This window comes from Corella eumyota, chromosome 3 (assembly GCF_963082875.1).
Source record: "Corella eumyota chromosome 3, kaCorEumy4.1, whole genome shotgun sequence".
Lineage (NCBI taxonomy): Eukaryota > Metazoa > Chordata > Ascidiacea > Phlebobranchia > Corellidae > Corella > Corella eumyota.
The window spans coordinates 9318885-9342287 of record NC_137492.1 but is presented as its reverse complement, the minus strand read 5'-3'; the positions used below and the strand labels follow the sequence as shown (position 1 = coordinate 9342287).

Below are 23403 nucleotides of genomic sequence, written 5' to 3'. Positions count from 1 at the left end.
TTAACAAAAAATTAAATAAATTGTGACACAAAATAACAGGGCTAACAAATCCAGCAATTGCACAAAGGAAAACAAATTTACATCAAACAAAAATAAATTAAATGAAAACTTAGGCTTAAAAATGAAATGCATTCAAATCTTTTTAACTAATAAAATTTTAAAAAACAGTACAGTTATTAATTTTATTTTTACAACAAGTATTATATAGTGGCCAATACCATTTTTTATTTTGTTCTCTACATGAGTAAGTGCATTATAGAATAAAAAACAAAAAAATATTTTCCCTTTATTTACCATACATTGTCAAAAAACTAGAACAAAATCTGAATTATGTTTATAGTTTTACTGTTTTTAATGCATTGAATAAAAGGCAAATTCTTTAAAGAATTCTCTTATTTATATTCCAGACATATCACCATAGTCATTATTCCATCGCTCATATGTATGCAATAGCTCATGTGAAACACTTGGTCGAATTCGTTTTATTGATTTTACAAAATCCTGTAGCTTTATTTTACGCATTTTAGTAGCATCAATTGTCTGAAACTGATCGGTTGGTATATCTCTTATTGGCCCAAGAGCGGCGTCCTTGGCTAAATCAGTTAAGTCACTAAATGAATAATCATTGCACATTTTTGCTAGTCGTTGTATTTCATTGCCTTTTAAGGGACAATTATGTTTAGAAAGCAGCATGTTTAAAAGTTCAGCCCTTGTGTTTTCATCTGGTAATTTTATGTAAATTCTCTTTGGAAACCTTCGCAGTGCAGCATCATCTAACTCATGAGGTCGATTAGTTGCACCCATGACCAAAATCTTATCATTTGAATTTGTTCCCACACCGTCGAACTGAAGTAGAAATTCGGTCTGTAATTTTCTTGTTGAGTCACTTTCATTTTCTTGCCGTTCCCTTAACAAAGAATCAATCTCATCAATAAAGATAATGCTGGGCTGTACTTCTCTTGCAACAGCAAACAATGCTTTAACCATTTTTTCACTTTCACCGACCCATTTGGATGTCAGGGCTGCTGCACTGATGTTAAAAAATACAGATTTCGCTTCTGTCGCCACTGCCTTTGCAAGCAAAGTTTTACCATTGCCAGGAGGGCCAAAAAGTAAAAGGCCTTTTGCTGGTGAACGCAATCCTGAAAACAAATCAGGACGAAGAGCTGGTAAAATAACAATTTCTTTAAGTGCTTGTTTTGCTGCTTGTTGTCCAGCTATATCTTGAAATGTTACAGAGTTTGTGCTAGGATCTAATGCAGTATCCATTATTCGAGTCGCAAGTTCCTTAGGAATTGATTTTATTGCTTTATTTAAAACTCTTTTTCCATCTGTATTGTTATGATATTTATCGGCGCTAATTGCTTTCTTTGGAAAAATATTGGAGTTTAATCCAGAGGATGAAGATGAAGTATTTCTAGCAGGACTATGGTTTAAGTGTCCATTTGTGCTTGAGTTCCATGGTTTTCTTTTGACTTCATTTTTCACTTTAGGTTTCAGAATCGGGCTTGATACCCTTGTGAAGACATCATTTTTAGCTAAAACTTGAAGCCGCTCTTTTGACATTTTTAAATTTGCTTTCATTTTTGTTTGAAGTCGAATCATTTTCTCTTTATCTTCTGTTGATGCTCCCAGAGTCTTAATCCCAATGCCCCGCTCCAGAACTGATATTCCTTTAGTGTAATAGAGCACAGCTTCATCTTTATTGCCATCTGAGTTTTCATCTGCTAACAAAGCTTTTGATATAAACTCAAACGAAGACTTATGATAACCTTTAACTTGTTGATACAAGGTTTCTTGAGGTTCCGATACAGACATTTTCGTGTTTAGTTTAAATCAGTCTACATTATAAAATCAACAAAATATTTACTAAAAAAGATGAAAATATTATGCAATAAAAAAATTAGTATATTTTTATTCAACATGATTACTTTCTATTAAGTGTGGAAAATTAACCAATTTTTATTGCAAAAAATATAAATTATAATACCTAAAAAGATACATTTTATGAACACAATTCATTCAAAAAAAAACACAGGGATTTAAAAATGCAAATGCCTTAGTTTAGCGCCTATTTCATTAGGCAATTAAACTGTATTGCCTAAATTTTTACTATAGATTGTATTAGGACAAGCTATGGTAATATAGAGTTGCGCAAGACTTTTTTTAAACAGTGGGGCTTTCGCATTTTAATTACTGCAAGAAATTTCATTACCGAGTGTTCATGGACAGTTTATCAGATAGTATTAAAAAATAAAAAAAACTATAAATAAATGAATAATTTTTTCAGTCGTTTTTTTAAAACAATATTTTAAGAAAATTACATATTAATAATTTTTTTACTGAATATTTTTCTAATGAAAGTTATATACATATTACTTATTTTGTGGTTTTACAAATTATGTACCATATCAGCATATTGAGGTAGTACTAAAATATGGGATGCGGGAAGTTGCTGGGTGCGAGAAATACCAAGGCCGTATATAAATGTTAACAAAAAATTGCTTAATGCGAAAAGAGCTAATTTTTTTTATCCTTCCCTAATCTTCTCTTGCGCTTTATAGTTGATTTCGCATCATCTCTTGGCCTTTAAAGTCAATTCAGCATCATCCCCCAGCCCATTGGGTAAATACTTCATTCATACTGCAGTAAAGTACATAAACTTAATATGATCGCTTGAAGGGTTTAAATGTAGGGGGGCCAGAAGATTCAGCTGTGAGAAGGTTCGGCCAGCAAAAAAACGGCGGGGAGTCGGCCACGAAATTCCTGTGTATAAAGTCAATGTAAGACCATATTATACCGATATTTAAAATAAAATTTTGCAAAAAGTAGAGTATATTAAAAGTTTTAATTGGTTGTTACATTAATGACATATATGTTAGTTTTTAGAATATTTTTTTTTTAAGATTTTTGTTTTAAAAACTAATTTTAAAATGAATTAAAGACAAGTGCTTGATATCATAATGCTTTATCTTGTGTCACCTAAAAGCGAGCGCTTTCAAAATTATTTTTTTATAGGTTTTAGTTTGTAAAATTAAAAAATTGACACGGGAAAAGAAAGATGACATGTTCTTGCACATTATTCTTTAAAGAAATTATTAATTTACTGCTTATTTTAATTCAAATGCCGTCTAAAAAACTGTATATAAATACGCGAAAATAAAATTTTTCGCGGAAATTAAAATGCGAAAGAATTTTTTGGCCGAAGTGTCTTGGCCGAGGTGTCCGGGGACCGAAGTGTCTGGTTACCAACAGCTCGACTATACTTGATAAACTTTGAACGACCTAACTTAAAAGGCTTTTACATTAGTTGCTTTTTTAGAGCTCTATTAGCATCGTCCGCCTGGTATAAACAGGCGTCGTACATTTAAGTGTTTGAAAGCGTTTTAATAACTACATTTCATAACATACGGACATTCCTCCTCCTGTCTTAAGATGTCTTATGATCACGTGATGAGAAACACAATACGTACGTCATAACCTCATTAGCATACAGCTTTATATTAAATTGGTGGGTCGACTGAAAATGAGGGAATGAAAGTTGAAGGAACGGAAAATGAAGGAACCGGAAAATGAAGGAACGGAAAATGAAGGAAACGGAAAATGAAGGAACCGGAAAATGAAGGAAAGCAAAAAAGGAGAGGGCGGAATCTTAAATACTAAAACACGGAAATACCATTGAGTGTTTATTTAGGATTACTGTTATTTATTCAAGAACTGATGAGCGATAATGAGTTAATTTTTATTACCCCAGCATACCCTAACCCTCTTCTATAAAATGCCCGTTTATTTCTAAAATAATATTGACTTAAATACAAATAAATAGTCAACGGAATTTCCGCGTTTTATTTTTTTAAGATTCCGCCTCTCCCTTTTTCACTTTCCTCCAATTTCCGTTCCTTTATTTTCTGGTTCCTTCATTTTCCGTTCCTTCATTTTCCGGTTCCTTCATTTTCCGTTCCTTCATTTTCCGGTTCCTTCATTTTCCGTTCCTTCATTTTTCATTCCCTCAAATTCCGCGTCCCCAAATTAGTTACATAGAGCTGCAAAAAGCCATTGGCCTTTAAATATGTTAAAAAACGGATTGTGAAAAGCAAATTGTTTAAACTTTTTCGTATTTTTTTATCCTCAATACGGAATAGGAGACTTCACGGTTTTAATAGCGTTACTTCGATTTAAGAGTTAACTTTTACTGTTTAAGATAATAATTATAATATTTGCATAATAAATAATCTGTGGAATTTTTTTTGCTCTCAGGTATGACGATATAAAGGCCAGCACTTAATCAGCATCATAACTATATCGGGCAATTATAATCTATAATATTCCAAACTGTCACAGGCTACTGGAGACTGGGTTGGGGTAACAGTTGTTACTCTATGTTTAGGTCGTCCATTAGACCTTCCCACATCGAGGATAAAGATATATAAAAAAATATATATAATTAGTTGGGAGTACATTGGTATTACCATACAAAACCATTTTTTGCGATATTAAAATAAATCCTGATTACATTACTAGTAGCCAATAAAAAATACCACAATTTTAAACCAATAAATTTTGCAATATACAAATATTGTCATACTATTGTGCGCAAATTTGTTTAAAATTTTAATATCTAAAAATACAATAAAACTAAAGGAAAGTTACTAATGTTTGTCATTTAATTAGGATTGACTGCCACTTATATTTCACTTTAAACTTCTTGGTAACACAGTCTTTACTTAATAGGTTTATTGTGCATAAAAATGCATAAAAACATACAAATATAAAATATAATGCTAATTTAATTTTTTTTCTAGTGTTTTACTTTAGTACAAAGTTTACTTTGAATACTTGAAAATTTTAATAATTATGCAACAGCTTTTTGTGGTGATTTCAAATTGAATCCCCCTCCTGTAAAACGCGGTCCATCTGTTCGTTGCGGCTGAATAGTAGGAGCCCCGGCTTGTGCTATTGCCCGTTCACGTTCCCTGTTTTGAAATAAACACAACTGAATTTTTTTGTTAGATGGTCCTAAAGCTTAATTTTATCCCTTAACCAACGCAAAACACAAATTTTTAATTACGACAATAAAATACCAAATATTTTAACTAAGGAAGTTTTAACTAAGATTTTTCAAATAATCATACAAGTCGAAAAGTTAACTCAAGGTACCTTCACACTAGATTAACATACCAGATCCAGCCCAAAGTTTGGTGTTTTTACCAAAGTGGTTACTATTATTTATGCATAAAACAAAAATAAAAAAAATTTAAAATAAACATATATAAAAAAAAACAACACTTTTTCTATAGAAACCAGCCTTACTTAATTGTCTGACCCAACCGAATAAAATCCCTAGCTAAAATATTTTTGAAAATTGCTTTAGAGGCTTATCCCAAATAAATTATGAAGACATTCTAAAACAAAATCATTTTACTTTTGTTGTTGTTCTTTTTTCTTGTGTAAGAAATATTTTTTCTTTACATCTTGAAGCTCGCGAGCTAATCTTTCAATTTCATATTTGTACTCTGCAGATTGGGATTCATACATATTTAGCTCTGATGCAAGTCTCTGTTTAAAATTTTTTTAATGAGGTATTAATTGTAAATGTTTACAATGCATATTACGATAACATATAAAACATTTGTGTACTGAATATTTCAAATTCAATCATTTTTAAGCAATTATTTAACACTACCTTCATTTGTTTAGTTTTTCCTCTCAATGTTTCCTGATATATTCTTAATTGTTCTGCAACTTCTGGACCAGGTTGTCTTGCAAGAATGTGTTTTAGTTCCATGTACAGCTTTTCTTTTTCTTGGATAAGGAGCTCCTTGTCCACAACTTCCTCGGTTTTCTGGATTAACCTTTTTTGGAGAGCCTAAAACAATTAAAAAGTAAAATATTATTATGTCCTTAATACAGTTCTGGTTTAGTTTATCTTAGTAATAAAGTATTTATCGTAGTAGTAGAATGAGCTTTCTACTAAATAGGTTTTAACCTAACTACTTCTTACTAACATGTACACTTAAAGTTATGTAGTTTACCTAACCGCCCTAAAAATAAAAGAGGTTGTTGTCAGCAAAAAATTAAATCTAGAACAAAAAACATTGCAAACGTGCATTTTACGTTCACATGATTTAGCTTTGATTTAAAATCGAAAATTTAATTTAACCTGAACTTTCTGAATCATCTCATAAGCACTCGGATCTGATCCCTCTAATTTTCTCCAACGATGAATGTTCATTGGATTTTCAAGCTCTTCCTCTAAAGCCTTACATCTTGTACGCTCACGAAGAAGCTCTCGCTGAGTATGGTACACTTCTCTCCTGTAAAAAATATATAAAATCAATATTAAATTTTAAAAAAGGCGTATACCCAATAAAAAATAACATTTTGACATTGCTTTTTAGTATCATTATTTTTTATACTATACAAACTAGTTAAAAAGAATTGTCGTAATATATTTACCAATTTGGAATGCATAACATTATTATCTGCCAGTAAATTAAAAATTAGCCTGAGTTAAAAAGGTTTTTCCAACTTACCTTAGGTCTTCCACACTTGCCACACTTTTAGTTAAGGTGGTTTTCTCCCTCCTTAACTTTTTAATCTCCAACTTTAAAATTCTAATATCTTCCAATCTTTGTCGATATTGAATTTCACCTTTGTTCAGTGTGGATTGTTGAATTTTGATCTTTTCGTAAAGTAGAGCTAATTCATCATTACGCCTGACCAACTGAGTACCAAGAATGTCTCTCTCACTGATAACCTACAAAAAAACAACATCTAAACCTAAAAAAACACTGGTGGTAGGACAAAACGTTCAATACTTCAGTTTATTTATAAAAAAATAAAATCAACGAACTTGAATTAACAAAATCCCAATATAACAAAAGTTAATAGAATCGATATTGATTTAAAAGTTAAATTTTAATGCAAAAGTTAACTGCGTTAAATACCAAATAAAAGACTAACAGTTTGGTGCTCACCTAAGGTAGTATCGCTGCAAATCTTTATTTTAAAAAATTTAATATAACAACACAGTTTTTTATTAGATGTCAAATATTTTGGTTTACAAACCTGGTCCAACTCTTTCATTTGTCTCTTTCTTTCAGCATCTGATTCCCTTATTACTTGTTGAAGTTTTGCAACCTCCTTTTCCATTTGCTCTAACTGAGTTTTACTTTCGGATGCTTGCTGCTTCATTCTTTGAAGCTCGGTCTAAACAAATAAAAGTATTAACGTGCATTAAAGTTTTGATTATTTATTTTGAATATATTTGGCTAAATTCAAAGGCTTATCATAAGATAACTTTCATGAACTAAATTTCCATGACCAGTATCATTACCTTAAGTGCCTCCTTTTCTTTTTCAACCCTTGTGTGGTCAAGGTTAACTTTAACAAGAGCTGCCTCCTTAGTTGTAATCTCTTCCTTAAGTTGATCAATCTGATGATTCATTATCTTCAACTTTCTCTTCATCTCTGTGATCTCATCCTAATATGAAATTTAAATTTTATATATATTTGTTTTTGAATAGTAACATATAACAAAATTTTAACTTATTTTGTAACTTGAATTTTTTGAGAACAACTTTCTAGAATTTTTTTATTTCTAAATAAATCTTAATAACTTAAGTAAAAACCAATTATCTTATCACGAATTAACATTAACTTCAGCTAAAAAAACAGTAAATTAAGTTTATACTTGTGCTTCAATCAAGTTTTTGCTGTACAAGTTGCGATCAGATCTGACAGCTTCATACAAATTTTGTTGTTGTTTTAGCTTAGTTTCTGACTCAGCAATCTTTTTTTTATAGTCGAAGATCTGCATCTCTCTTACTTTGACCTCTTCCATGTGTTGCAGGACCTAAAAAATTATTATTACAATTATATTTTGTAACACATTGTTTGGTTTTATTAGTAAATTTTTCTAGTTTTTGCACCTACTAAGTAATTTGATTACATTTTAGCTTTCATTTGACTTATGATTACTTTGAAGTTCACTTATGCCATTTTTGTTGGTAATTGTTCATTTATGCCTACTGTTTTTATTACCCCATGACGTCTATATTTTACCTAAAAACTTCCTACCTTTTGAGTGAGGTCAGATGCCTCATTTATGTATCGATCTCTCTCCTTCTCGAGCTGATAAATAATTTTTCTCTGTTTTGTTGCCTCGTCCTTATAGTTTTGGATCTCTTGCTCTAAGTTTTTCTTTGATTGTTCATGAAGACGAACCAAGTTAAATTGTTTTTGAGTTGCATTTGCAGCCTTGAAAAAATATATTAATAAAGTTAAATTAACCATTAATCTTCCAAAGATGCAATTTCATCCATTATTTATAAAACAAACTAGAAAAAATATTTTTTAACACCTTCTGTTATGTTAACCTTATTTAAATAAAAAATTTAAACAAGTATCTAAGTTTACCTTAAGACAATTTTTGTTGAGTATGTCTCGTTCACGGACAAGTTCATCCATTGTTTTGCGATCAACTTCTGCTTGTTTTCTCATTGCGTCAACCTCTATGAAAATAATGTAAATAATTTCACAGTTCAAATGTATCATGAAAACTTACAAAAGAGTGTTTGCAAATTAATTTTATAGCTTATTATGAATAAATTCTGTTTTGAACCCTTTAAATATTTTCCAAATACAATATTTTTTACTTTTTAATAAAATAACATTACAAAAAAGTTAATGATCTTCTATAAAAAAAAGGTTTTGAATTTTACCTCTTTCTAATCCACTTATTTGTCCCCTTAAAGTCTCTTTTTGAGCTTCCACCTCGGCTTTGCTCTCCTCTACAAGTTGCAACCTTCTCTGGATTGCTTCCCGCATCTTGGTAAGACGAGTTGTGTCCTGTTTCATCTGATTAATCTCATCCTCTCGAGCCTAAATAAAATTAACTTTTATTTTAGTTTTGTAAAAAAAAATGCAAAATTTTAAAAATGACCCAAAATAATTAATATGTAATAGTTATATAAAAGACATATAAAAAACGACAAATAAAATACGTTAACCTTGAGGTCGGCATTCTTGCTTTGATTATCATTAGCAAGGTTGTCTGCTGCATCAATTTGGTTCTGGTAATCTTGTTGAAGTTTTGTAAGCCGAGCATTCAACAAATCCATATCTCTCACTGCTTTTTCATGCAAAATCTAATAATTTAATCCAGTTCTTAGAAGTTCAAATTTAAATCTATATCATAAATAAAACTTTTCTGCTCTACAAACACTTATATTAAAGTAAATACACACATAATGATAAAGTTCTTAAAAAATGAATGTTTATTTTGAAATGACAATATAATCTTAAAGTCTACCCCATGCTTTGTTTTTGGCAAAAAAAAACAAGGTGGCAATAGAAATGAAGTAAAAAATTTAAATTTTTTGTATTTAAAAAATGATCCTACTCGTTGTTCCTTTAGCTGTTGCTCCAATCTAGCGTTATCATCTTTTGATCTTTGAAGTTGACTCTGAAGTCCCTTAATTTCTCCAGCTCTGCTCTCCAGCTCTTTTTTTTCAGATGAAAGCTCTCTTTCCATCTTTTCTTTTTTTCTTGTTTCTCTCTGAACTTCATTTTGTTTCATCTGAATGTCTTGTTGAAGCTTATAAAAAAAATTTTAGTATTGCAAATAAAAAAAAATTACTTGTTACATCTATAATTATCTAACATTAAAAAAATTATGTATTTTTTTAATTTTTTCACTTTAACATTGGGCATATAAGTTGTAGTAATGAAATTCTACCTCAACAATTTTAACTTCTGCTTGTTCTCGATCGGACTCAGCCTTTTGCTGAGCAGCAGTGGCAGCAGTGTGCTTTTCCCGCATGGAGACAATTTCAGTAAGAAGCTCATCTCTTTCTTTCGTTACATCTTCCTTAATCCTTAACAACTCATTCACGCTACGGACAATATTTAAGAAAATACAAAATAGTTATGATTAAACTCTTTAAATACTTATTTTGTAATTTAATATTGATATTACTTAGCAATTTTTTAAACTTAAAAAACGAAACAATTTTATTTATACATTTACAATTTTATTTATACATTTACCTTACATAAAATTTTTTAGTGAAATTACATATTATTCCAAATATTTTATAAAATAATGTCAAAAATTTTAAATAATTAAAAAAAGACAAAGTCATTCAAAATTGTAAACTAACTAAAATCCAAAATAAAAATTTAAAAAAATAAACCTGTGCTCTTGCCCCATTGACAGACCAGCCCCTTGTTCAACAAGCTTAGTAAGGTTAGCAATCTCAAGTTTTAAACTCTGAATTGTTTCACGAGCTCGCGTTTCTCTCTCTGTTGCAGCATCCACCATCTTCCAAGCCTTTTCCAGTTCTTGTTTAAGTTGGAGAATAGTGGCCTGATAACAAAAAAAAACAATTTTTGCACGTGTTAAAAGAAACTTTGGAAAATACTAAACTTTAAATTTGACTTGCTTTGTTTAATATTGTAAGCTTTTGTCAAGATTAATTAAAAGTATTTAAACGCTACTATAAAGCTGGTAAATTTATTAGAAGATAGTTTGAATGGGTTTTAAGAGCTTTAGAGAACAAATAAATTAAACTAGACATAAAAAATAAAAAATTTAATTAAAACCTGGTCATCTTGGGAAAGTTTTAGAGCTTGGGAAACTTTGGAAGAATTCGTTACAATTTCCGAATTAAGTTCTCGGCATTTGCTCATTAACCTTTTTTCACTTTCATGAGACTTTTTTAATGCTTTGTGAAGTTTTTCATATTCAATTCGGAATCTAAAAACAGATATTGACAAACATATCTAAAAATTCATTTTTTTTTTATATAATTGCTAGAGTTACACGCTCAGTTAAAATAGGTAAAAATTTAGTTGTTTTTTATTTACATTTTACATACAGGAGTGGTGATCACAATTTAAACCCAACACTAAAGAAATAAATTAAAAAGAAACTATCCAGACATGTTTTTTCAAACCAGAAAGTAAAATTGGAATAAAAAAGTAAAATTGGCTTTAAAGTTGTTTTGCACAAAATTTAGAGTGCAAATAAGTAACATTGGAAATTATAGAAATATACTAATGATGTAATAGGTTGCTAGAAGCTTCGGCCGTGAGAAGCTTCGGCCAGAAGGTTCGGCCTGCAAAAAAATGCGGGAAGTCGAAAAAAAAACGGCGGGGAGTCGGCGGTAAAATTCCCGTGTATAAAGTCAGCGTACGACCATATTTTACCGATATTCAAAATAAAATTTTGCATAAAGTACCGTATATATAAAAGTTTTTATTGGTTGTTACGTTAATGACATATGTTGGTTTTTGTAATATTTATTTTTTTTTAAATTTTTGTTTCAAAAACCTTTTTTTAAAACGGATTAAAGACAAGTGCTTTTAGCCTTTAGAATTTTACGACTAATCGCTTTCGGCCTGCGAAATTTTTTACTTAACTGCGAGGAGTCTGCAATGTAAAGCCCGGGTTTAGTGTCAGCGTAAGACCATATTTTTCCGATATTTAAAATAAAAAAGTACAATACGTTTTAAAAATACATTTTTAAGATAACAATTTAAAAAAAATTAATATTCTAAAAACTAACATATATTTATCTTAACAACTTATAACTTTTTTTTATGTATTTTACTTTTTGTCAAATTTTATTTTGAATATCGGTAAAATATGGTCTTAAGCTGACTTTATACACGGGAATTTCATCGCCGACTCCCCGCCGTTTTTTTGCAGGACAAATCTTCTGGCAACTCTATAAACGTTTTATTCTTTGTGTTTTAGTATATAAATTTATATACATTAACACGGGCAATAACTAAAGACATATTTATGCACATTCCTCAGTGTAAAAAATGATTAATTAATGATCTATTTTCTTTAAATATCGTTTAGAAAGACCATTTCGCAAAATACGTGATATCACAATTCATTGTAACTATTGTTATGTATTACCTTTCCAACGTTTTGTCGCCCATAAGTTCCCCAACAACATCTTGAAAATCTTTTTCTAATGCTTGAAAAGCATCCTCCTCAAAAGCAGGTTTATCCAACGACATTTTTAAACTTTAAATACAAAATAATTTTTTACCTTCAGTTCAAAAATCTAAATTGACAAATATGATTTTATAAATGTTGCTATAGCAACAATGATTCCAACTAAATTTTATTATTAAAATTATTTATTCTTGGAGCGCCTGCGGCATAAAAATATACCATTTTCTCATAATTAATAAATTTAAAAAATGTAAAAATAGTTTTAAAAAATATCACTTCGAACTAAAAACTACATAAATTCAAAAAGACGTGACGTACCCTCGGCGTGACGTGACGTACCCTCGGTCGTTTGCTTTAAAGGCCCGTTCACACGGCATACGCAACGCAACGTAACGTAGTGTAAGATTTCGCAACCATTTAAAATGAACAGAGTAGTTCACACGTACGAAAGTTTGCGTAGGTTACGTGAGATTTCGTAAAGTTTTGTAGCCGAAGCGAAATTTACGCAAGATTTCGTAAGCGGTATACTTTTACTAGATATTTTGTATTTGTTAATCCCTAGAACTCGTAAAGTTACGTAACGCAACGCAGCGCAACGCAACGCAAGCTTGTCGTGTGAACAGGCCTTTATTCTTGTGTAATATTTTTTTTTTTTTGGTTTTTTCGCGCATCAATAAAAGTTAATAATAAATATGATATACAACTAATATTACAACAATGCGACGGCAAAAATGACAAAATCAATTTAATGATTTAAAACATGCCAAAAGTAATAATGTTTATACATAGATAAACTAATAATTGCCGACTCTTTCATTCCATTGTCTCCGCTACGCCTCAATGGATCTGCATCACATGACTATCGCCTAGGCGAAAAATGTAAATAAATATAGTCGTCAGATCTAGTTTGGGGCTAAAATAGTTACAATTGTAACCCAAATTATGTATTTTTTAAACTTTACACAAAATTTAACGCTTTAAGAATTTAATTTCAAAACAAATGGTATGTGTTTAATAATTATTATTTGGAAATTAATGAAATTACATGTTAGTGCGCCTTGTTATTTCCCTAGATGCTAGATTAGCGCACCTAGAGACAGCAGGTAGATGGAAAATATTTCAGAAGAGTTGTGTGTGAAACTTCTTTTTACAGATTTCGATGAGGAAGCCACTAGTTTTTTGTCTGTCGCTGATCGCAATTTAAAACTAGATGACTTTAAGTTAAGTAAAAAGGGTGAAAAGATAGTAAATAAACTGGTTGAAGATTTTCAAACAAACGGCTGTAACCCAGAAATCGTGATAAAACAGTTTCCAAGTTATAGTGAATTCGCAACAGAATTGTTCATTAAAAGTTTACAAAAAAGTGATGCCTGTATTAAATTGTTAGATGTTTTGGAATATATATCTCAGCCGACTAAAATCGACCAAAATCAACAAAATATAACTATTAACAAGTTAGAAAAAGAAATCATAACATATATAGGGGGTTATGTGATAAAAAAGGCACTTAAAAAATTTACAAAACTGGAACCTGGCATATGCCTTTTTACGTCATCAACCAGTTCGACTGTAATAAAAATAATGGAAGTTAAAATAGGTGTCCTACAGTATCCATTGCAAGAATTTATTGTACTTTTGCAACCCCGGTATTTTTAAATACTTGAAGAAGCAAGTAAAAAACCCAAAGAAATTGATTTTTCTCTTCCAACGCAAAAAATCTTATCGGATCCGTATTTTTTCACGTTCTTGGATGAATTAGTGGCAAAAAATAATTTTAAAAATAAAAAAAATATAAGAGAAATTTTAAATTATTAAATAATTACGTACATGAAAGTTTTACCCTTTGGTTTTCCAAAAAAACTTTTCGAAATAAAATTCGAAAAATCAACTCGACAAACTGTTGATCAACTCGACAAACTGTAAGCTTAAAGAAAAATGCATATAAATTTATTAAATCAATTTTACCCAAAATTTTTTCTAATTAAATGCTTTTTTTTCTTTTAATGATTGGTTCATTACAAAGTTTGATCCAGGAGTTTTTATTGCCAAAGATTGTATTGGATCCTTTAATTTTTTTAATAATTTTTCTTTGTATAACGTGATTTATTCCATAGGCCACTTGCCCCACATCTGGATTTGTCGATCTTCTTCCCAATCCCCTCTAAATGTTTATATATATTGTTTGTTAATTAACTATTTTTTGCGATTTTACAAATAAACAACATGCAAACGTGTAAACTGACCAAATTTCCAAAAAAAGCTTCGAGAACATCTTGTGAAAATGTATTTAAACAAACGAAATCGAATTCGGAAAGCATTCTTTTACATAGTTCAATAAGATTCCTGGACGTAAAAATTAGACCTTCCAAAGTAGGTCGGGGTAACAATCTTTTTTTTCATTTCTATGGTTTTGTTCTGTGTCATTCTAAAAAATTGTTAAAGCAAATATAGCAAAGTCAAAGGCATATGAATAAAAATTTTACTAATAACAAGATATTTTTTTACCTTCCATTTTAATAACTCTTCTAGAAACTCGTCTTTTAACCAAGTGATACGGTAATCAGTAATTGATCTTATGGGAGATCTTGGTCCGCAATTTACAATATCAAACCACCTTAATTTTAATTTAACCAAATAAATTGCTATGGCCTAAGGACAATAAACAAAATTTTGAAGAAATTTACGTACTTTGCAAAAAGTAATACATACAAAGCAGTTCCCTCTGCACTTTTATTTTCTGTTAAACACTGTCCAACCTTCCAACTCAACGTTTTCCTTGCCAAATTAACTTTCATCTAATATAAGAAATAATTTTTAAAAAAATCTAAAATATTTTAAAATTTTTTTATACTTTTAAAAAAGGATTAAGCTGAATGTGAGCTGCTCTAAGTGGTGTTCGGTGAAGTATTGCCATAGCTTTTTCTTGGTTGTATAAATTTAAAATGTCAGTCCAGAATATTGTTTTTCCATTTCTATTTAAAAAAAGACTTCCTGTGGGCTTAGAAGCGTAAAGCGCATTTCTGGCTGTCTAAAAAGTGTATTTAGTTAATATTAAAGAAAATGTCCATACATAAAGCTAAAGCGCCTTTTTAACCTTTAATAAACGAGAAGTATCAGAAAGTAAATAGATAGGTCGATTTAGTCGAAACGGATTTTTCGCAACAAATGGTGAATGCAGGAAAACCATCAGCAACCACAGCGTGAATTTTTAACGTTTCTCCAGAATACAAACGCCAATTTATATGGCGGGGTTGTTTTGGTTGGATACCATGCTATAGGCAACGAAACCTCTTTTTTTACCGATTTCAAATATACAACTAAAAAAATTAGATAATAATTTAATAAATCAAGACAACAACAAAAATATACATTAAAAACATATTACCTAAAATGTGAGTCGTTAGTTCACATTGACTTTTGTCAATAGTTCCAAAATCTACAAAACCGATTAATTTTCCTACTCGTAAAATCAAATTCTCTCTTACTAAAATATATATATTGTATATCATAAGACAAAATTCTGTGTAAAATCAAAAAAAAATAATTTACTTTTCATTTCATCAAGGGTGATGTATGCTGGTAAGGTAGCATAGGTAGCCATAACCCGTTCAATCTCTTTTATTACGTTAATGTTAATCCCAGGCGAAGGTGATATGCAAATTCTTAAAAAAATAAATTTAGAAGTTGTAAACGCTAAACATGTTAAAAGAATTAAATCTGTACCTGTAATCCCGAAGAATGCTCGGCGATTGCAAAAGAATAGCTTGACTATCTCCTACATGGTCGTAAGCACGAGGTGATCTACAATACAATTCTATTGCCCATCTTATAAATCCGGTGGATATCGTCTACCTTGCGGACAACGTTTAATATTGTCCGATTGAGCTGACTTAAACATACCAAGCCAAGGATTTTCTTCACGATGATTCTTAAAAAAAATATTTGGTCAGTTAAAAAGTAATGCATTTAAATATATTCAAAGTAGGCGCAATTATTTGCTAAATTTTAAAACTACGTAATTTATTTGATGTTGCAAAAAAATAAAGTTTTATTTGCAAAAACTTACTTGGTCTTCTTGAGAATTGTCGTTAATAACTATATTTTCATTTTGTTCTAAATATGAATTGCAATTATCGCATACAAACTCCCCCTCCTTATTGTATTCACCTTCATCTTAATAAATATATAAAAATTAAAACAAATATAAAAATTAATTAGTTCCTAGTGGTAAACATTTTTAAAGTTAATTTTAATGAATGTGATAAAAACTATATCAACAATATTGCATTCTTTCGTTCGAAATATATTTTTTAAAATGATTTTATTTCCACTCCACTTGGGTATTGGGTGTTCTTTTAAATTGTTTTTATTGGGGTACATAGATACCATTTTCCAATTCCTTCGCAAAATTTCAAATTTTTGGAAGTAATCTAAAATAATATTTTATTTAATCAAGAAAACAACAAATTAACTAAAGTAATGATAAACTCACTTAGAATACTGCAAAATGTATCTATCGCTGGATTGGGCAAATCACGTCTTTATAAAACCCAGCCCCAATAAAACACTTGAGATATAGTAATTTCGGGACAGCAAGAAAACACAACCCTAGTCAATTGGATTAAAAGTTAAAAAAATATTTCTATTTGCCTTAATTTTTTTAAGAAAAATGTATTGAAAAAAGTACCTAATTTTTGACACCAGTACGTTTTTTTCATGATATTCTGATATAAATTCGTTTTCAGAAATGCAAAAAATCCATTTTTTTATAAATTTGAAGTCTTGGATTCAAAATGTAAACTTATAGTGACGTTATTTCATACTTACGCTTTTTTGATAAAGATTTCGCCGCCTTTTTCAAATCATTAACTGTTTTGTGTCGTATGGCATTTTTGTAAACCCTTTCAGCTGGGTTTCTTAGTGATGAAGTTGTATTTAACGAAGTTAATTTTGGCAATTCTTTGCATGGTATTGCACCAACCTTTAGCTTTTTACAGTTTTTGAAAACAATAACGTCTTCGGTTTTAAAATGTGTTTCACAAATCGAAGCTCTAGTAAACAATATTTTGTTGGAAAATCTTATGATTTTAAATAAAATTAAAAAAAAAATTGATCACGATATTTATTTTTCTCTTTAGCATATCTTTTATGTTGTCGCCTTTCTCGGCATCCCGCATTGACAAAACAACTTTAGTTAAAAGTTGTCTGTGCTCGATTTCCTCACGGTTTTTCCCAAAATCAGGGCGTTTGATTGAAAATAAACTTCTCGAAGGATAAGTTTTTCGGTAGTTCCAAGAACAGCCGGGGATACAACAATGATGCGCGGGCATATTTAAATAATCGTTAGTAAGATCTTTAAAATATTTAATTAAAAAGCCTTTAAAAATTTTATTTTCATATTAAACAAACAAAATTGTATACCTGTCGAGCAGTCTAGTTAGTTTGTTAACTAACTTTTACATCTTTTTTTGTAGGCTAGGGCACGGGCCAATATTTAGCCTAAATCGCGTGAACCGGCCTAATTTAATTAATTTCCGAATAATAATTATTAAACACATACCATTTGTTTTGAAATTAAATTCTTAAAGCGTTAAATTTTGTGTAAAGTTTAAAAAATACATAATTTGGGTTACAATTGTAACTATTTTAGCCCCAAACTAGATCTGACGACTATATTTATTTACATTTTTCGGGTAAATACTTTGACCTATACTCTGAATGTCGTGGGTCTGATTGGAATTACGTCAACAATGGTGGTTACTGTTATGCGATAAGCAGTAGTGTTACGTAACAGCACCTATTTCTCACGTGATAATTTTTACCGCCAATAATTTTTCAAAAAATTTCAAAAAATCGTCTTTGTCTTTTGGCATAAGAAAGCTGGTTAATGTAGGCTTTATTGTTATGTATCAAAAAATTTAAAAAAGTCGTCTTTGTCTTTTGGCATAAGAAAGCTGGTTAATGTAGGCTTTATTGTTATGTATCAAAAAATTTAAAAAGTAATGTAGGCTTGATTGTTATATTTAAAATTAAAACTATGGGCAAATTAAATTATTTGGTATCTTGTTTTGCAGATTGTTTAATCTTTATTTAGTTAATAGAAACGAGAAACCACCATTCTTGCATTTTGTTTTAAAACTTGTTTTATCAAACAGTCCTTTTTAGGACTAAATTTACGTTTTTTTACTAATCTGCAGTTTTAGCCTATAAATACGAATAAAACTCCTATTATTTAAGTTCCATTAATTTTATTTGGTTGTACCGTTTTATTTTTATAAATCTAAGCTAATAATCTGTAGAGTTTGGTTTAAAATTTAAAAAATTAGGCTTTTTACTGTATTTTAAAAGTTTGAAAAGGTTGAATTAGAACTGTTTTGTCGTTATTTTAAAATTTTATTATTACTTCATAAAGTTATTTTTTTAAATTTTGAAGAGAATACAGAAGCTACTACGAGGATGTCTGCGATTGCCTGTGATGTAAAACCAACTATTGGGGTACCTACAATCGTAAGTTTAGACTTTTATTATAGTTTTTTTAAAACTTAATCTTTAACATAATGTCAACATGGTTCACTAAAATTTTATTTTGTTAAAACAAACTTAATGTTAACAACATATAAACAATACCTTTGTTTAGTTATTTAAAAACGATGTTATTTTTTAACAGTTTTAGACCTAAAATTTTTTAACTTTGCTGTGTTATTACACCAAAATTTAGTTTTGTAATTTTTTAGAAATTAAACGTTAAAAATCCTTATTCCTAACATCAGGTTTTTATGATTGTGTTCCTAGTGTTAGATGCTGTTTACTTATTTACAAACAACTTAAATTTCTTAAGTTTTGTTAAAGTTATATATATATTTATTTTATTTCAACAGTTTGTAGAAACTTTAGAGGAGGCAAATAACGAAGTTTCACACTTTGAAATTTCTACCACCTCAAAATTGTTTAAACTAAGTGATCGTAAATGTGCTGCAAGCGTACAACATGAAAGTAAATGGAAAAAAGTTAGGATTTACTGGAACCATAACGACATGCCGTTTATATATTTGCATAATATTGTAATGGAGTGTCAGCATGCAAAAGATCGAAATAAAGCCAAAAATCAAAAAAGATACTTTATCAATCCCCAGGTACTAAAAAAAAGTATATATATTTTAGGGCTTTGTGCATTGCAAATTAATATTTTTTAAATCTGATCATTTTTCAGTTGGCTGATCACTTTGTGAAAAAAACCTACATGTGCTTGCAGGGAACCAAAAAAACTAACTGTCCTGCTAAACTCTACATAAGTAAAGTTATGCACTTTCCAGAGTTTAAGGTTAACAGACATAACGTTAAAAATATTTTTACATACATTAGGTTTTTACTAATTTTAAATACATTTAGATTGGTCCAGATGAAAAGGAAAATGACCTAAAACTTTCAACGGACCAACTTGAATATAAAAGAAGACTTGCTAGCACAGAAATAAAAAAAAAATTAAACTCACAATTACAAATTAAAAGCATAGTGCTTTTTAAAATAGAGTTTCCCTCAAATGATGAGCACGTTGGGCATCTTGTTGGGAAGGTAGTTTTTTTGGCTATGTTTAGGTTTAGATAATTAAAATAATTTTAAGGATTTTATTTTATATAAATACTATATTTTTGATTGTTTTCAAGGAATCTGGACATCAGCAAATGGTAGATAAACGAATTGTTGCTAAAATTGGCAATCTTGTTGATGACGGTGTCAGTAACATAAAAGAGCTTAAAAGAGCAATTCAATTGTATGTAAAGCATGACCTTCATGCAGGCGTAGAATTGCCAGATTTAACAAATCGAAGGTTTTTCCCAACAACTAAAGATTTAACAAATCATTTTTATAATGCTTTTGTTAACAGAAAACTTTCAAAATTTGACCAAACTAATGTGCAGTGTTTAATTGATAAGTGGAAAAAATCTTATAAGACCAATGACAATATATTTTATCGACCGTATGTTGCCTGTGAAAAGAAATGTCCTAAAGTGCAGGATACCAACTGTGACAAAACCACGCCTTCTATCAGGTGTAGGAAATCTCTTTTGTTTGTGCATCAATTTTCGTGGCAAAAGCGATTGCTTGAACGATATGGTCAGGAAATCTGCCTTCTAGATGCTACCTATAAAACATCAAAATATGCCCTTCCTTTATTTTTTCTTTGTGTGAAGACTAACGTCAACTATCAGGTTGTTGGGTCATTTATAATTCAAAACGAAGCAGCGGATGACATCGAAGAAGCTTTAAAGGTTTTGCAAAAATGGTGTCCCAATTGGCGGCCTTCATTTTTTATGACAGACAAGTGTGATGCTGAAATCAATGCAATAGAAAATGTCTTTAAAGGTATGTAATGTAAGCATTGCGATTATTGAATAAATTAACAATATTTACAACTAACAATAAGATTGCCGCGTCCTTATTTGTGACTTTCATCGAGAACAAGCCTGGGGACGGTGGGTTAAAAAACATGAAAACAGCGTTGGTGATAAAGAAGGTCAACAAGCTATATTGACTCTCTTACGCTCAATTGCTTCAGCAGATACAGAAATTATGCTTATTGCTGCCATAAACAATTTACATTGTAGTGAAGTATGGGAGAAAAATCAAAGGCTTCAAAATTACTTCAACAATACTTGGGAGCCGGCTAAAGAGTTTTTTTTTTATTGTTTATTAAATTTCTCCTGGTAACAAAATTTTGACAGCAATGTATTTTTTCAATTATATATTTTAAAATTAAAAAAGCGGTGGGTAAAGCTATACCGGGTAGGAAAGTTGTATATTCCTCTTAACACGAACAATGGTGTTGAAAGGCAAAATAGAACCTTGAAAGATGGCTATGTACGATTTCGCACAGATAAGTCTTTATCTGGCGTTATTACAATTTTGCATCAATCATTTTTGCCGGCAAACTATGAAAGGTTGGTTACTGTTTTGTGTTGATGTTTTTTACATGTCTACTTAACCTTGTTAGTTGATAAGATTGCAAAGAGTTTTGTTGTCCTATTGGTCACAAAAAATTTTTTGTTTAGGTACAGACATGAAAATCTCACAGCTTCAAATAGTTATAGACAGTACAATGATTTTGTTCCAAACTATTTGCGAAACAGACCACACAAAATTATCAAACAATGTATGCGTAACATAACCTCAGCTGCAGATGTTGTAAAGGAATCAGTTACTAACATAGGAGACAATTATTTTGTTAAAAGCATGTCTCCAAATACTGTCTATGAAATAATATTTCATTCTGTTCCTAGATGTACTTGTATGGACTTTAAAAAACACTTTTTACCATGCAAACATATGTTTGCTGTGTTAAAAAAATACACAACAGTGTCCTGGGACAGTCTTCCTTCGTGGTATTTGAATTCACAAATTTCTGTCAAGACATGGCAAACATGCAGATTCAATGCGCAATCTGTACCGAGTAACTTCGTTGTTACCGAAAGGATCCCAGTTTCACGATGATGGAACTGATTTTCAAATTCCGCCTCCTAAAAAACCTTGTTTTAAAAACAAAATAATAAAATGTCATATAAGCAAGTCAGTAGATAAAGAGAATAAAATTACTCCTTCAATCAAAACACTGAAAAAATATGGCTTGTTAAAAAACACTTTAAAAAATGGTCCTCATAATATTTCACTAGTAAATATTAAGTCTTTAGAACCCCTTCTTTCTACAGAAGAATTACATGTTTTAAAGAATTATGACTTGGGCTTTACCGAAGGTTGGCTGTATGATGAAATAATAAATAGTTACCGTTGGTGGTTAAGCAAAGAGTATAGTCACGTATTGTTTGTTGACTCCTCAGTAGCTATGACCTTGGGGAAAAGGCCATCTATAAAAAGGCTGTGAACCGACATCCCTTTGGTTGGTAAAAAATACATTTTTGTTCCCTGGAATAGATCTGGAGCTTACTGGGTGTTGCTTGCTGTAAACATCGAATAAAGAGTTTTATATTACCTTGATCCTATGCAGAAAACAACAATGGAGGTTACCACTGCTTTAAACATGATAAATTATTTAACTGAACAAAACATGATAAATTATTTAACTGAACACTGCTTTAAACATGATAAATTATTTAACTGAGTTTTTCTTAAAGTTATTGTGACTCGCCTTAGTCGAGTTTTTCTTAAAGTTATTGTGACTCGCCCTAGTCGAGTTTTTCTTAAAGTTATTGTGACTCGCTCTAGTCGAGTTTTTCTTAAAGTTATTGTGACTCGCCTTAGTCGAGTTTTTCTTAAAGTTATTGTGACTCGCCCTAGTCGAGTTTTTCTTAAAGTTATTGTGACTCGCCCTAGTCGAGTTTTTCTTAAAGTTATTGTGACTCGCCTTAGTCGAGTTTTTCTTAAAGTTATTGTGACTCGCCCTAGTCGAGTTTTTCTTAAAGTTATTGTGACTCGCCCTAGTCGAGTTTTTCTTAAAGTTATTGTGACTCGCCTTAGTCGAGTTTTTCTTAAAGTTATTGTGACTCGCCTTAGTTGAGTTTTTCTTAAAGTTATTGTGACTCGCCTTAGTCGAGTTTTTCTTAAAGTTATTGTGACTCGCCTTAGTCGAGTTTTTCTTAAAGTTATTATGACTCGCCCTAGTCGAGTTTTTCTTAAAGTTATTGTGACTCGCCTTAGTCGAGTTTTTCTTAAAGTTATTGTGACTCGCCTTAGTCAAGTATTTCCTTTAAAGTTATTATAACTTACTTTTTATTTTGGGCACAAAAATGTTTTTAAAATGTTGATATTATTGGCTGTGTTTTATCATGTTTTTTTTGATTGTCTATCTGTTTTGATATTTATACCATCATTCTTCACATACTTTTTTAGTGTTAAAAGATGTAAACTATGCCTTTTTTTGTTCATAAAGTCAAAAGTTTATTGTTAACTTTGATTTTTTGTTTTGCAGATTTATTTATTATAATATAAAAAAAAAAAAAATGAATTGCAACAACATAACAATCAACACAGGTGGGGGTGGAATCACAAATAGTTACTACAGCGGGTAAGTAAACATTCATATTTACTGAGATGTAAAATTGCTTGCTAAGTTTTATTAACAATGTTAGTATTTAACGTATGTACAATATTTTGTTAATTTATTTACTTTAAATTAAATACAATTTAAGCAGAAACACAAACCCCTCCCAAAAAAACAACAACAACAGCAACAACAAAAAAATAATTAAAGGTGGTGTCCGAAAGGGAAATGGGGCGAAAATAAGAAGGCGCGCCCAAAAAGTGGATGCCCGCAGCATTATCTCTGCCGCAAAGTATATTTTAGGCAATATTAAATAAACAACTATGAATAAAGATAATCATGAGCATTTTTTTGCTTTACCAATAAAATCTAATGCAAGTAATTTGTATATTTTAAAAAAAACAAAAAAGTCTAATATAGATATTTTACAGAGAAC

The 23403-nt window shown here is 30.2% G+C and overlaps 3 protein-coding genes across 3 annotated transcripts; 1 reads left to right on the top strand and 2 right to left on the bottom strand.

Annotated features, from left to right (window-relative positions):
• Positions 1 to 396: 396 nt before the first annotated feature.
• Positions 397 to 1863, bottom strand: LOC145745779 (spastin-like). Its single transcript, XM_082563939.1, has one exon. It carries the CDS (start codon positions 1816 to 1818, stop codon positions 397 to 399), a length of 1422 nt encoding a protein of 473 aa, XP_082420065.1. The 5' UTR covers positions 1819 to 1863.
• Positions 1864 to 4732: 2869 nt separating this feature from the next.
• On the bottom strand, positions 4733 to 12075 carry LOC145744775 (cilia- and flagella-associated protein 58-like). The gene is made up of 17 exons (XM_082562717.1): positions 11933 to 12075; positions 10606 to 10759; positions 10197 to 10369; positions 9740 to 9896; positions 9404 to 9598; positions 9012 to 9149; positions 8724 to 8883; positions 8419 to 8513; positions 8080 to 8259; positions 7694 to 7855; positions 7337 to 7483; positions 7069 to 7209; positions 6534 to 6757; positions 6161 to 6314; positions 5684 to 5866; positions 5423 to 5556; positions 4733 to 4973 (listed from the first exon to the last, which is right to left on the bottom strand). Exons 1-17 carry the CDS (start codon positions 12034 to 12036, stop codon positions 4853 to 4855), a joined length of 2622 nt encoding a protein of 873 aa, XP_082418843.1. The 5' UTR covers positions 12037 to 12075; the 3' UTR covers positions 4733 to 4852.
• A 6355-nt stretch (positions 12076 to 18430) lies between these two features.
• LOC145745938 (uncharacterized) lies at positions 18431 to 21463 on the top strand. Its single transcript, XM_082564118.1, has 8 exons — positions 18431 to 18481; positions 18853 to 19107; positions 19185 to 19295; positions 19364 to 19546; positions 19639 to 20338; positions 20400 to 20632; positions 20723 to 20913; positions 21025 to 21463. Exons 1-8 carry the CDS (start codon positions 18431 to 18433, stop codon positions 21461 to 21463), a joined length of 2163 nt encoding a protein of 720 aa, XP_082420244.1.
• Positions 21464 to 23403: the final 1940 nt, after the last annotated feature.